The sequence below is a fragment of the Lonchura striata genome, chromosome 7 (assembly GCF_046129695.1).
Source record: "Lonchura striata isolate bLonStr1 chromosome 7, bLonStr1.mat, whole genome shotgun sequence".
In the NCBI taxonomy this organism is placed as follows: Eukaryota; Metazoa; Chordata; class Aves; order Passeriformes; family Estrildidae; genus Lonchura; species Lonchura striata.
The window spans coordinates 20195084-20208948 of record NC_134609.1 but is presented as its reverse complement, the minus strand read 5'-3'; the positions used below and the strand labels follow the sequence as shown (position 1 = coordinate 20208948).

The following is a 13865-nucleotide window of genomic DNA, read 5'->3' as shown; positions in this document are numbered from 1 at the left end:
GGAATTAAGGATGTCATTTCAGTGTTGGGGAGAAGACAGGTTAGCACTGAAGAACTAGCAAGTTAAACTAGAATGCTCATTTTATCACTAAATGAAAGGTGAAATGTAAAATAGCAAGAGTGCAAGACATATGCTTGTTTGGAATTAAGGATGTAATTTCAGTGTGCACATATAAAATGTCCCACTTAGACCCATCAGATGATTCTACTCTTTGCAGAAAGATTGGGTACCTCATCCTGTGAAGAACTTAACACAGATGTCTGAGCCTTCCCAGCAGCTGGGCAGATGAATTCTTGGTGCCAAAGAAAGCAAGGCCAAGTTTTTGTGATGACCTCCAGGACATCTCATGGGCAATTGGAAGTCATTCCTCTGCCTGCCCAGCCCAAGAGCATCTCACAAGGACCAGGATCTGCTTGCAACCTGCTCCAGGCTCCCTCTCCCTTTCACTCCCAAGGTATGCTCACATGGTAGGCTCTCATGGTTCACGGCCATCTGAAGATTTTGGTATGCAGTTCAAAAGCCTAGAAAAGAGACTATCCTGTGCTAACCATCCAGAAGTCAAAATGCAGCTGTAAAAACAGTTTGTGCTGCCAGTTTGGGTTCTGCATTCCCTTTTCAGATTCTGCATTTGCATTTCAGCCAGCTTGAGCTTCTCCCACTGCTCTGCTCGCTGAACCTGCTGCTTTGGTTCCAAATCTCCATCTCTGTGCTGTTGTCTCCAAGGGGAAATAAGATACAAGAAATCCCACGTTTTGACTTTTCTATAGAACCAACTAAGTCAGCTGCAAAGAAGGAAAAGCTTACACTTGAATGAATTGTTTTCCATGCATAAACAGAGTACATGCAACTCGTGAGGGGCACTAAAGCTCAATCCTCATGTGTCTTCACATGTCGATTATTTACAGTAATGCTTTCCAGATAAATAAAAGAACAGTCTCCACTCAAGTACAGAAGAAGTCAAGAACAATAAAACTGTATCTTGACAATTAGGTAAAATTTGACCACAGGACCTGAGGGCATTAAAAACCTTTGGACCAAAACCTTGCAAGAAGAAACGCAAGGGTTTCTTAGTTAACAATTAATAATTTAGACCTGAGGACTTTTAGCCAGACATCCAGCTGAAGAGGAAAATTACACAGTATTTATATACACAGTCAGTACCACACAATCCCCTAGTATTTTGATACAAAAAATACATTTGGCATTTTAATGTCCCCATTGTAGATGAGAAACATGAAATTACTTTCTTAATATCATGTGGTAAGCCAGGCTTACAACTGAAGAGTTCTTTCAAAACTACTTCTCCATCATTGGGGCGTTTAAAAATATTTTTTATAATATTTATAAATTCACTTTAAAAAATCCCAAAACAAACAACAACAGCTAAACACCCACAATTTTCTGCTTTTTCCTCACTGTTACGCTATCTTTTGGGTTAAGGAAACTAGCAAGGCACTTCACCCTCAAGAGCCCTCATGACAAGCACATGCAAGCTGACCAACACAGAAGCAGTGCAAGACTTGTAACCAAAGAGATTATTAGGTTGAACCAGATAAAAGAAGTATGGTTAAAGACCATTTCTTTAATTACAGTCACTAGTTAAAATCATAAACAAGTTTTACATTACACCCTGTGCTGAAGGAAAGTGCCTTCAGAAGGACTGTTGGCAGGAAGTGCCTGTGCGAGAGAAGAGCCCTGGTAGTAAGAGCTCTCAGCAAAAGAATACAAATAAACAAAATCTAGGGTCATTCATTTCAGAGTCTGTCCCAGCTTGTGAAGTGCCACTAGAACTTAAGGTTTCGAGAATTGTAAAATTAACTTTTTCTGTGTAATGATAAAGGCTACATCTACAGCAGCACTCAGCCAGCCTACAGATAACACTCATGCAAGGTACATGGTTTTGTAGACACAAATAAACCCTTCATTTGTTTGGTTCCAAAAGATCAAGATGGCCCACACCACCCAGCCAGATCACTGTAAACATCTCATCCAGTACTGCTTTGCTCTCCTGAAGAGCTCTACATTTTCCAGCCAAAGTCAAACTGTTCACTCCCTTGCATATGCAGATTTAGTCCTGTTTTATTAGGACACAATGAATGTACTTAATCCTTTGGTTGCACTTCTAAAATCTTTTAGAGTAGGATTACAGCAAGAAGAGTTTTGGTTATATATTGTTAGATAACATAACACAGACAAGAAACCATGACTGTCACACTTTGTGTTCCCCAAAGTTTATCTGCTCTGTTAAAGGCTGTGAAAAAAGGAGATTAGTCTGAGCCTCATCCACACCAGGAATACAGCAAGCCCTTACATTTCACACCAGCCTGGAGTTACGTTCCAGCAAAGGTGAAATAAGAAAACAACAGATTTCTCTGTCCCTTAAACTAAAGTTTTCCTGGCACAGTGCTTCTCAAAAGATATATATTGTGGTGAAAATAAAGGAGGACTGCTTCTCCATCTAGTCCATCTAAAGAAAGCAGACTGCAGGTTTCAGAGCAGAAAATGATTGCTTCAGACCTCCTGAATTCATCTTTGGCAGGATGATCCTTGGACCTTGGAGTCAAATGATGGGCCTAAGAACACAAAATAGGTCTGAGGAGAAAAATCTCCTAACTCTTGTTTTGACAACCTAACCACTGTTTTAGTATGATCACAGACTCTGGCAAGTAGAGATAAAAAGAGCAGAAAAGCAAGAAACTCAGTAAAAAAAATGAGCCATAAACATGAGAGTGATATTAATAACCAAGCATGTGAGATGCAAAAATTCCTAGTGAGATGAGTAGGAAAAATGAGCAAAACAATGAGACAAGAAGAAAACCATACAGCTAGGAAAAAACGTAGAGGAAAATAAGAGCTCTTATTTTTGACACAGCAATTTAAGATAGGCTCTGTTGGTGTCCAAGTGCTAAGTGTCAGTAAATGGAGACAATCAGCGATGACAGATGTCTGCAAGCCTGTTTTATCTAAGCTACAGATCACAGGAGGTTGGAGAGTCAAATGCAAGCTGTTTGTGAAGTTTGCATCTTCTAAAAAGACAGAAGTCAAAAACGACAAGGTAATTTGAAGACAACTCAACACAGGCATAATCTTCCTCCTCCTCTTAAGCATTCACTGTTTGAAGAGCAGTCTGCAAACAACAAATGAGGCAACCACTAAGAAAAGGAGGAATTCATCACAGAAGACTCTGACCTGCGTCATGACTTTCACATGTATTCAGGTAGTTACATGCATTCCAAGCAGAGTAAAGGTCTTTCAGATCATATTTGAAGAAACTTCTTTCCTTCCCCCAATAAGTGAGGCAAATTTGGTAGTTTTACAGTTACAATTGATACACAGGATGTGAATCAATCCAGTGTTTGGCCTTGAAGACTGCCTTCTTTAAAGGTTTTGTTCAGTGTTTACACCACTGTACTATGTCCACCACCTCCTCCAGCTCTTCCCTTACCTCCTGGCTCATTCTAATCTCAGCCCCCACATAACCCTTTCATTCCACACCAGTTACTCCCAATTCTTGGTTAGCTTAGCTCTAAAAGGTGCTTTTACCAACTGCTACTTCCATGGGACAGATTTTCTGCCCACCACCAGTGGGATGGCTGTCACAGGGGATAATTTATGCAACAGGATGGCCTGATCTTCTGCTGGAGACAGAAGACATGCAGTTCCTGTGGGTTCCTGCTGGCAGTCATCCACCACCTGGGATTTAAAGAGGATCCCAAACAGAGAAAGAGGTTTTTAAAACAAACAAATGACCCCTGATACAGTGTAAACAAATAAAAAGCTTATTACACAGAGCAAGGAATACAAAACTTAGCAAGGAAGAGGACTTCTGCATATTTTGCACTCCTTCTGTATCAGGCCTCTGGTGTGGCTGCCACCATTACACCACTGTTTGACTGGAAGCAATATCCGAGACTTTCTTAATTATCAGCTCTGATTCCACAATAAGTTATAATAAAAGGTCTCTTGTGGACAACAGTACTTGACCTGCTGGTCATATCTGCATGCTGGACACGAGAGAAAAGAGTGAATCACTTCTGCTCACTAAAAAGCCTTTGCACTGTCTGCAGGAGGGTCATTAATGGTCAAGTGTCTTCCCCACTTCCAAAGGAACACCTGACACCTTTTACACAGAGAAAACTCAGGATGGCTGGTGAGATTCCTGGCAAAACACGCTCTTCATTCCTTATCAACCTTTTCACTTTCAATTTGCTCTTCAGCCAGCAGGAGACAACATGAAAAATAAATGTAGCTCTGTAACCACTGGAGCTGACCTCCCATAAATGTTTTCCACAAGGTTGACTGCCATTGCATGCTCACAAACTGTGAGCTCCAATGGAGGCTCTGGTAAGAGGCAGGGCATGTATCAAGTCAGTCAACACAACTCCAAAATTTCTCGGTGCTAATAAGCTCACTAGTGTAGCTTCTCACTCAGTGATTTCCTGTTTGGTTTTTGAGGTGTCTCTATGCCTACCTGTTTTTAGGAATTCTGTTGAAATTTTACACATTTTTGAGGTATCTTCCTATCGAATTCAAGTTGGTCAGTAGCTTCAAAATGGATGGGGAGATGACACTCACAACTACATAAAGCTCACCTTCTTCTGTGAACTATCTTCTTTCATTAATAAAATCAATTTTCCTGCTCAAGTCACTCTCTCTCCCTTCTCCAGGACATTTAACAAAGGTCAGTATCTTGACAAGCTCCCTCAACCTGAAGTAGAGCCAAGAGAGGGTTAGTTTCTGCTTTTCCCATGTTCCCTCCCAGATCTTAAAAATAAATCCCCAGAAGCAACAAAACAAATGAAAAAAACCCAAACCAAAACACAAAAAAACCCCAAACCCAAAAAACCACACCCCATGGACCTCCGCTCAAGTTGCCTCTGAAATTTTTATTACTGCCTTGCACACACCAAAAACAGTGATGAAATAAAAACACATCACAATTAGAAGTAACAAACTTCCACCTCATAGTAATGGAGATTAAAAGAGTAAAGAAGGGAGAATCTTCTTCATTGCTAACAGATCTTTCCTTTCTTGAGTTTCAAAAGCCTGCAGTCAGGAATGCAAGATCTTGATCCTCTATGAAAAAAGGAAAGGTCCCTTTGTCTCTTACTCCCTAAACCTAGAACCCTGCAACTTGTCAGTCTTGGTAGCTGCTTGCCATACCCACCTACACCTCTGCAACCCATGGTCAGCAAGATGCCATTTAAAATGCTGCTGTCCAAAGCTCTGTCCCCTTGGAATCCACACTGGGAATCTCCTCTCAGTCACTTCCTCATAAGCTTCCTGTGCACTGTCAGTGTTTGGATTTGGTTTACAATATGCCAGTATAAAAGTGCTTGGGAAGAAGGAACTGTCAGAAAACCGCATCTGAATCTCCTACACAACCCAGTTCTCATGTCCTTTTTTTCTCTGACCAGTTTGGACTGGCCTCAGGCAATGCCAGGTAGGTGGATACTGGCTCAATAGAGAAGGCCCGCAAACAAGCAGCACCACAAGGTGCCTTCACACAAAATACAGTCTCTCCCTCCTATCTGCAGGTGTTGTTCAGGGCAGAGCATGCCAGGGAGCATTGGCTACATTGGCATTAAATGGGTTGTCCTGCTGCATCAGTCTGCCACTATCACCTACCTCACTTTGCACCTAGCAAACCCCTGCATGCAAACTGCTCTGTTTCTGTTCCAAAAGCAATTGCACAGACCACAGCTATCGTCTAAAAATAATACTGGAGGTGGTGATCCCACTGATAATCACATCATTAGAGAAGAATCAAGCTTTTCCTTGTCCAAGCAGATAAACAGCAGGTTTCTGCAGCACCTTGAGCCTTCCTCTGCAGTCAAACAGTATCTACTGCTGAAATAATGGAAAAAAACTTCTTTTGTGACTGCCACACCAACACACTTCTTTTAACAAGCAAGGCAGGGGCATGCAGTTCCTGCTTGGCAAGCCTGTCCTCTCCAGCCAGCTGTTATTTCAGGCACGTTTGTTACGTGCACTCTTCACAGGTCAGCCAAACAATCACCTGTCACAACTCCACTGCCACAGCACCCAGGTGTTGGCATCCCAAAACATCTCCTCTTAGCTCGGGCCTTTCCAATCACACACGACAGCAAGGGTGAATGAGGGATCCAACTTCCCTGTCAGCATCTCTCAATGAATTCATACAAGAATACCATCCCTCACCCTGAGCTCTTTTTCTTCTGACTCAGAAGTACAAACCAAAACCTGGCATAATCAGGCTGTCCTGCAACATGCAATGAGCATCTTTTCCTTGCCATGACTAATGGCCCATCCAGGACTGTCACCAGCCCTGCCTCAGAGACAGCTTTTAAGATCTCTGACATGCTGAGTCTTTTCCTGCACTCTGCAAAAACAGCAGCACAGCTTGCCTGCTTGTCTTGGATTCATTTGTTTCATTCTGAAACAAATTCAAGAAAAGACTGCATAAGAGACATAGAGTCATTGGTTATATGCATTAATAAACTCAGTGGATTCCTGTGCAGCTAACCAGAAAGAGTAAATTCTTACTCTGTAAAGCAAGGCAGCTCAGATCAGAGGAATATCCCCAAACCTGGTACCAAGTACATGTTGTCAGGAGACAGAACAAAAGGCCACATGCAGCTCAGCATTACTGAAACTGCTGGACATGCCTGACAAGGAGACCTTTGCATAGGCACAACCACAGGGCACATCAGTGACAGCACTGTGTGAAGAAGTAGGCCACAGGATCATTAGCCCAATGATAGCTTTTTGCCACAAGCAAAAGTCTGTTCCATCCTGCCAATCCTCCCAATGTGACTTAAAAGGGAAAAAAAAAAAGCAAAAAGAAAAGGTGGGAAGTTTGCATTTACAAAATATATTGCCCATTACCTCAGAGGATGGCCACATGTAGGATCATAAAGAAACAAACTATTACCAACATTAGTGCCCTTCTAATACCACAAAAAGACAAAGGTAAACATCAACATAACACCAAGTTAATACAGGCTGACAGAGCCATATAAAAGAGCAGAGTTTTCATTTTGCCAACAGAAAAGCAGCTGTTGAAGATGCTTAGAGGAGCAGCACTTCTGGGAATGAATATGAGGGTTCAGTGGGTGTTTTAGCCAGGTCTGAATAACTGCTGTTAAAATGTGGCCAAACACCAAGCGCATCCCCAAACACCCTCTGCCTCCCTACCAATGGCAGATCATGACTTTGGGCAGGATCTCTGCTGCAGAACAGCACCTCAAACAGCAGAGCCACTGCTCAGGATACTCAGTACTAGATGCACCCACTAGCCAGATGTGGCTGACCTGACCCAACAGGTTGGGAGGATGGAAAAATCCCCAACCATAGCAAAACAACTCTGGCAGATGACACCTTCCAAGTTCCCTTCCGGCACACCACTACTCTGCTAACACTTGCCCAAGTTAATTCTTAAACAGGTGCTAGCTATATATTTTTTAATTAATATTTGCAGGGTGGCAGGGAAATTCTCAGAAAGGCAATGACAGGTCCCAGTCACAGAGATGCCTTGACTTCTATGAAGAAATCTGCTGGGGTTCACTGGACATTTCCAGATCAGGCTTTTCATCTGCTGCCCAGCTGCAGAGATGCAAGTTGAAAGTGTTATAGCATTTTGTGTAATTATGAGTGCAACTCAGAAAAGAAATTTAATCAGCAGGAAGGCGTGCTATACAGATGAGACACACGAGTTCATGGTGGTATAATCATCACAGAAAGAGCAGTCCTTAACCCAGCCTGCAGTTATTTAGAGGTTCCTGTTCTGAGCAAGTGCATCACGTACTTTGATCTCTGCTGCCTCCTGCCAAAATTGTGGATATTAGCAAGCCAAAAAACCAAGAGTCGCAGACAAAGATATGGCAGACAAAATACATCCTGTGGTTACACAAGCAGCTCTCCTCCTAAGAACCTGATGCATTTCAGGAGACACAGAAGCACAGCTGTAACTAATTACTTTTACCTTAATCAAAAACGTTGTTTTAAACTTACAGATGAGGAGCCCGTTAAATGAGAACTGAAACTTTGCTGTTCGGTTCACAGACTCCCTGAAGTGATGTTCTGAAAGGGCACGAATCCAGCCAAAGCCGTGGATGAAGCATGGTAACTCCACAGTGGTGCAATCAGAGCTGTGGTCACAGCCTTGGACAGAAACTCTGTGTTACAGGGGTGTTAGCCACAGTGACAGTCATGCTGAGTTACTCCTCAAAGCAAGGATCTGTCCTCTTTGTCACATATGATTAATCATGCCTCAAGTCACAGTACTTCAAGCAAACTCTTTAACTTGGGATGAAATCGGTTTTTAAGAAGAACATGCTTCTGCCAGATTTTGGCTCAAAACCACCTTATTAGAGAAAGACAGATTCCACAGACTTGTCACATAGTTAACATTCACTTAAATCTCTTGTTTTCAAAGACAATAACAGTTGAGAAAACTATGTGATAATTAAGTTGCAGGCATGGGAAGCAGACAGATAGTTGAGATGGTCAAATAACCTTTATTCTGCCCTGTAGAGACAAACTATGATAGAAAAATTATTAATGTTTCAAATTTTTCATTACAAGTTTTATCCAGTTAATTTTTAAACATATTAATTTCTTATTTCCTTCTGCCACAAACTGAGAAGGAGCACATAGCTAAGGTGTGCTGCTAAGACTCTACTTCTACAGCTGCTACTGAACATGGATAGATTTCTTCTTCCTGTGATGTTTATCCTGATTTTATTACAACATAATTGGAATACTTCTGCCTGTAAACTACTAATAAATGCTTCCACTCGAGTTAACAAAATTTTGTGCTCTGATTACAAGTGAAACTGCAATGAATAGTCATGGAGGCAGATAAACTTGGACTTGGGATAGACGATAATTAGCTCATCATTTTCTCTGCAATCCACCTTAGTTAAAAGAATGGTCTTTGACAATCCTGGGCAGCCTGGACTTATTTTAACCTGAAAAATCAGACACTCCTGCAGAGCACAGTGTGTTCTCCTGAATGTTTGTTCAGTGCTAGGCAGTAAAGCTCCACCTCCTGAATTATTTAAAGGACACATTTCTTGCAGCCCAGCCTTAGACCACCGGGTCTGTGGTACAGCTCTTCCAGGCAAGGGGGCACAGACCCTGAGCAAGAAGCTCTCCTGGACAGCAGAAGCAATCAGGACACAGCAAATGTCTGCAAAGTACATGGAAATAGGCAGCAGTCACCAGAGGCAGCAAGGGCAACAGCACTCTGGAGAGGAAAAGAGACAAATGCTGTCAGGGTTTCAGGTGGAAACACAAGAACCTTTGGTGCAGAGATCTTCCAAGTCCAGCACTGCCCCGCTGCAGGTCTTCTCTGTGAACTCACTGGCTCACTCTGATGAAATCAGGCTCTAAGGCAACACCAAAGCAGATGAAGTTTTGTTACATGCTCATTTCTCGAAATCCTACATTACCATGCTGGTTTTTGAGTGGGCAGCTGTCAATCTCTAGTGTGCAGTGAGATAATACCAGCCTTTTGACAGACAGAGTATACATTTAAGATCTAAAAAAAGCTGTGAGAGTTTTATATAGACAGACTATGGAAAGGAAATGAGTAAAAGATGCATCCCTATCCAAGTGCTCTTAAAGAAAACGTAGGCAGACAAACCTGTTATCCCCCACTCTCATGTATTGTACCACTCAAGACATATTATTTTAGGATTATTTCTGGTGCACTGCCTAGAGAGTATATCCACAAGCCACAAATGCCACTATTCCACATGCAATCCAGATGTACAATTGCTTCCATGCCCTCGTCCTTTTCAACTTCCTATTTGTTTGACTAATGTATAAACTGTCTGAGGCAGGGAGCCTCTTGCACACCCTTCAAAGCAGGTATGACATTTTTATTAGCATGTATAGGGTTGTGGAGACTCACAGCTACCATACAGATAATCCTACCACCTGACCACTGCTCACAGCTGGGTACTGCAACAACCAGAGAGCAAAACGGTTCTGAGATGTGCTTGTTTACATTTAGTTTATGTACCTCAGCCTGCAGGTGAAATGGAGCAAGCACCACGACTTCCATCTATTAAAGGCAGTTAAGACAATGTGGAAAACACATAGTTCAGTTTTGTTACATGCTCATTTCTCATGTCTAGGGCAGGAACAGCCAAGCCTTAGCCTCAGTGTGGCTGAAGGGGATTTGGGATAGCTCCACCAACAGCAAATTACACAGCTTTTAAGGTAGATCTTGAAAAAAAGAACGGAATTCAAAAGAGGCATAACATCTGTAATCGTAGACAAATTCCTCACCTCCTCCTGCAGAAATATTGAAAAGTATTTTAGTAGATGCATTCCCGAAGGATACATCCATCTGCATCCCTCTGACATTAAGCACAATGCACCCCATGACACCTGTGACGTACAGTCACAGATCAGCATCTCACTATCTCTGACCTTCAACAAATGCAAACTGCAATTTGTACTTTATACAGAATACACCATATCAAACCAGAAGTCATCATGTTCCATCCATGCTCTCCACGGGGTGAAGATGACATAATGACTCCATGAACCATAAGATCCAAGTCATGCACAGGTTGCTTGGCCGAGTGGAGTCCTCACTGAGAGTCACTGACCATACACATCAAGGTGGGAGAAGTTACAGGTGTCTACTCTGCTGGACTCAAGACCACCACTGGAGATGTGAACAGTACATATTGCAGCATATACAGGAGACAGAGTAAAGAGACGAAAAAGAGGGAGCCAACTTCATTAAAACCCTTCCCAGCACAACAAAAGTATTAACTGGGCAGTCAGATCCTACAAAGACAAGGCCTGGTTCCCCTCATGCCAGCTGTAATACGCTCTCCCTTCCCGCTGCCCACAGGTTTGAGCCTTCTCCACTGTTCCTGCCACGGGAAGACCAGCTCACCTGTGCTGGGCAGCACCACACAAGTCCCACTTTCCTGCTGACCCACAGCTTCTGTCCCACTGCCACCCTCCAGCTCACTCCAAACCTCCTTCAGCTCTGTCCCCTCACAGGTCACCTTGCTCCCTGTCACCACCTTCAAAAGGCACCTGCATCTCCACCCGCAGACCCCTGCGCACCTGCCAGCTCCGGCCCCTGCCCTCACTACAGCCGCCTTCCCCTTGGTGTCCACTCAAACACCTCTCTCTGTCGTCCTGCAGCCACTCTGCCGCACAAAGCCCCTGCAAGCGGCACTGCCACCCGTGCCTGGATCCCCACCCCACCTCTCCATCCCCCCGGTACACAGGAGCCCCGAAGCCACGGCTCTGCATCTCCTCCAGCTTCACTCAAGTCACGGGGCTCCCCAAACCTCAGGCGGCCCCCAAGCGCCTCTTCCCCCTGGCACCTCACGCACTCCCGGCCAGAGCCGCTGCCCCAGGGGCCGGCGCAGCCGCCCGCACTCACAGCCGCCCCTTTTCCCAGGGACGCAGCCCCCCGGCGCGGCAGGGCGCGACCCCAGACCCCCCGAGCGGCTCGCCCTACCTGGGCAGGCTCCGCGCCGGCGGGCAGCCCCTCGGGCAGGGCCTGGAGCAGCAGCAGGGCCATGGCGGCGCGGAGCCTCCTCGCCATCCCCCCCACCCCCCGCTCCCGCCTCCCCGGCCCGACTGCGGCCCGGGACGGGAGCCCAGGGGCACCCCGCGCCCGGACCCGCCCTCAGCACTCGTCTATTGGGCGGCCGGCGCGGCTCTCCGCTTGCCATTGACGCGGAGCGATGTCGCTTATGGCAGAACCGGGAGGGGCGGGGTCTGCGCGCAGGGAGCTGCCATCTCCAGTGTGGCACCGCGGGGAGGGAGCCTGCGGGCTGCTCGGGCCGCCATGCTGTGAGTGGCGGAACTGGCTGGAGAGGGGTGCGGGGAGTGCGCGCACACACATACACACTGACACAGATACCCAGACAGACAGAGACACACACTGACACACAGAGCACACACACACACACAAATGGAACCCCGTGAGCACAACTGGGCACTGCGAAAAGGGGGCTCCACAGGCATCCTCCTCCGCAGCCACAGCATCCCTGTAGCCGCCAGGCACTCATCCTCCGTTCAGCTGGTCACTCCTGCTCAGCATGAGCCCTGCTCACATTGTCCCAAACCCCAACAGCCCACCCGGGCCTGGGGCACACCGGGAAGTGCGGCATGGAGAGGGTGCTGGGATGGCAGCAGTGGAATGGCACTGGATGCAATCTGTTGGTGCCAGCATCATTGGGAGACATAAGCAGCATGGAGAACAGGGTCTCCCGCTGTGGCTGTGTCCCAGCACGTCCCCACACAGTGATCGTGCACGCTCACAGCCGGAGTGGGGACATCAGCACTGGGCATTCACAGCTCGGGAGACAGCCCATGTTCCTGGGGCAGCGTCAGAGGGTTTCTACACTGCCACTCCCAGCATACCAGACAGCCTCCATGGCGGATTGCCATGATGAGGTTCATCAGATGCTCAGATAAGGCCAGAAAAAATAATTGATTTAATAACTTATATCACACCCTATCTTTTTTTATGTGGATCAGCTCACCTGCCAGCTGCTAGTGTGGGCCAACAGGCATTCCCCGTCACACCTTCACCATGCTCGCTCCTCTTCCTGTGGCAGCCAGATCCTGGCCTCCACTGGCCCTTGGCCAAGCCCTCCTGCTGGGACTGCCAGTGCTTGAGGGAGCCCAGCAGCCTCTGCAGCCCCTACACTGGCTCTGCTGCAGACCAATGTGACATCTTTGGTGTGGTTACCATTTGAAGTGAGGTCGTAAACATGCTGGAACACTGACATTTCCGCCACACACAGTTATTGAAGGAGCTTTATTCCTGTTCCCAGCTAGCCCTGAAATTAGAGGCACAGCAGGGAGAAGGCATGGAGTTCATGGGAGCACAGGACAAGTCCAGATCAGGTGTGACTCATAGTTGGAGAGTAATTAACACTTGCTGCTCTTCCCAAGCAGGGATTCGTCTGGCTCTGACTCTGCGATGAGATTTCCTTCCTGTTGCAATGGGAAATGGAGGCCAGGCTGGCCACAGCTTGGCAGCAACTCCTCTGCTCCCCAGTGAGACTAAGGCAGGCTGCGGACTTATTGTGGTTTTGGGGAGGGCTGGCAGGCACTGGCTGCAATGACCATGTCCAGAGTGATGTGAGCTGTTGAGATTACTTGAATCCTCGGGGGGAGATTCCAGCTACAACCTAGAAACCTAGAAACCCTGCTGAGCTGAACTGTCAGCTGGCATAAATCCATGTTGATCTGAAGAGGGAATCCACTGCTATAAGCTCAGGGAGGTGGGAGGGAAGCTCTGTCTTGAGCACGGCTTGCCAATTCTACAAGCCCAGAGCAAACCTCTTACTCTGTCCATAAGCAATAAACTGCACCATGTCCCACTCCCCAGGGCAGGAAAAGAGCTGATGTGAGATGGCAATAGCATTTCAGGGGGTCTCTGTGCTCCATTGTCCCTCTAGTATGGATAGGGACAGGAAAAAAGGAGTGGCTAAACAGCTGAGCTTTGCTGCCACGGTCCCAAGTTTGGCTGCCCCAGAATCACTGCCCATGGAGCACCCTGCCCTGCCAGGACCCCTCCAAACTGCCAAGGCAGGAAGGGTGAACAGCAAGAATAGGGAAAAGGCAGGTTTTGGGTGCTATAGCACATCATTTTACAAACATCGCCATGCTCCCAAGCATGCCAGAGGCACCTCAGACCCAAAAGATCGCTACAGGTACTTTTCTGAAAGTCATCACAGCTGTTTTGGGTGTAGGACAAGAGCAGTGTGAGCTAAGGAGCTTAAGAAAAGCAGAGGGCAGTCTCCTTGTGGCTCCTCTCCACTCCCAGCAGGAGTGACATCTGTTTCATTTCATGAGCTTATCTATTACTTTAATTGTGCTTTAACAAG

General features: G+C 46.0%; 1 protein-coding gene across 3 annotated transcripts in view; it reads right to left on the bottom strand.

Annotated features, from left to right (window-relative positions):
* WBP1L (WW domain binding protein 1 like) overlaps positions 1 to 11696 on the bottom strand; it is a 58977-nt gene extending 47281 nt beyond the window's left edge. For 2 of the 3 annotated variants that reach the window (XM_021536328.3, XM_021536325.3), the window contains exon 1: positions 11480 to 11587. Coding sequence is in view for 2 of the 3 variants with exons in the window: in XM_021536325.3 (XP_021392000.1) it covers positions 11480 to 11566 (87 nt within the window). In the remaining variant the exon portion in view is untranslated. Of the gene's footprint in view, positions 1 to 11479 lie in introns of all 3 variants that reach the window. The other variant, XM_077784675.1, reaches the window with a different exon arrangement.
* Between the last annotated feature and the right edge of the window lie 2169 nt (positions 11697 to 13865).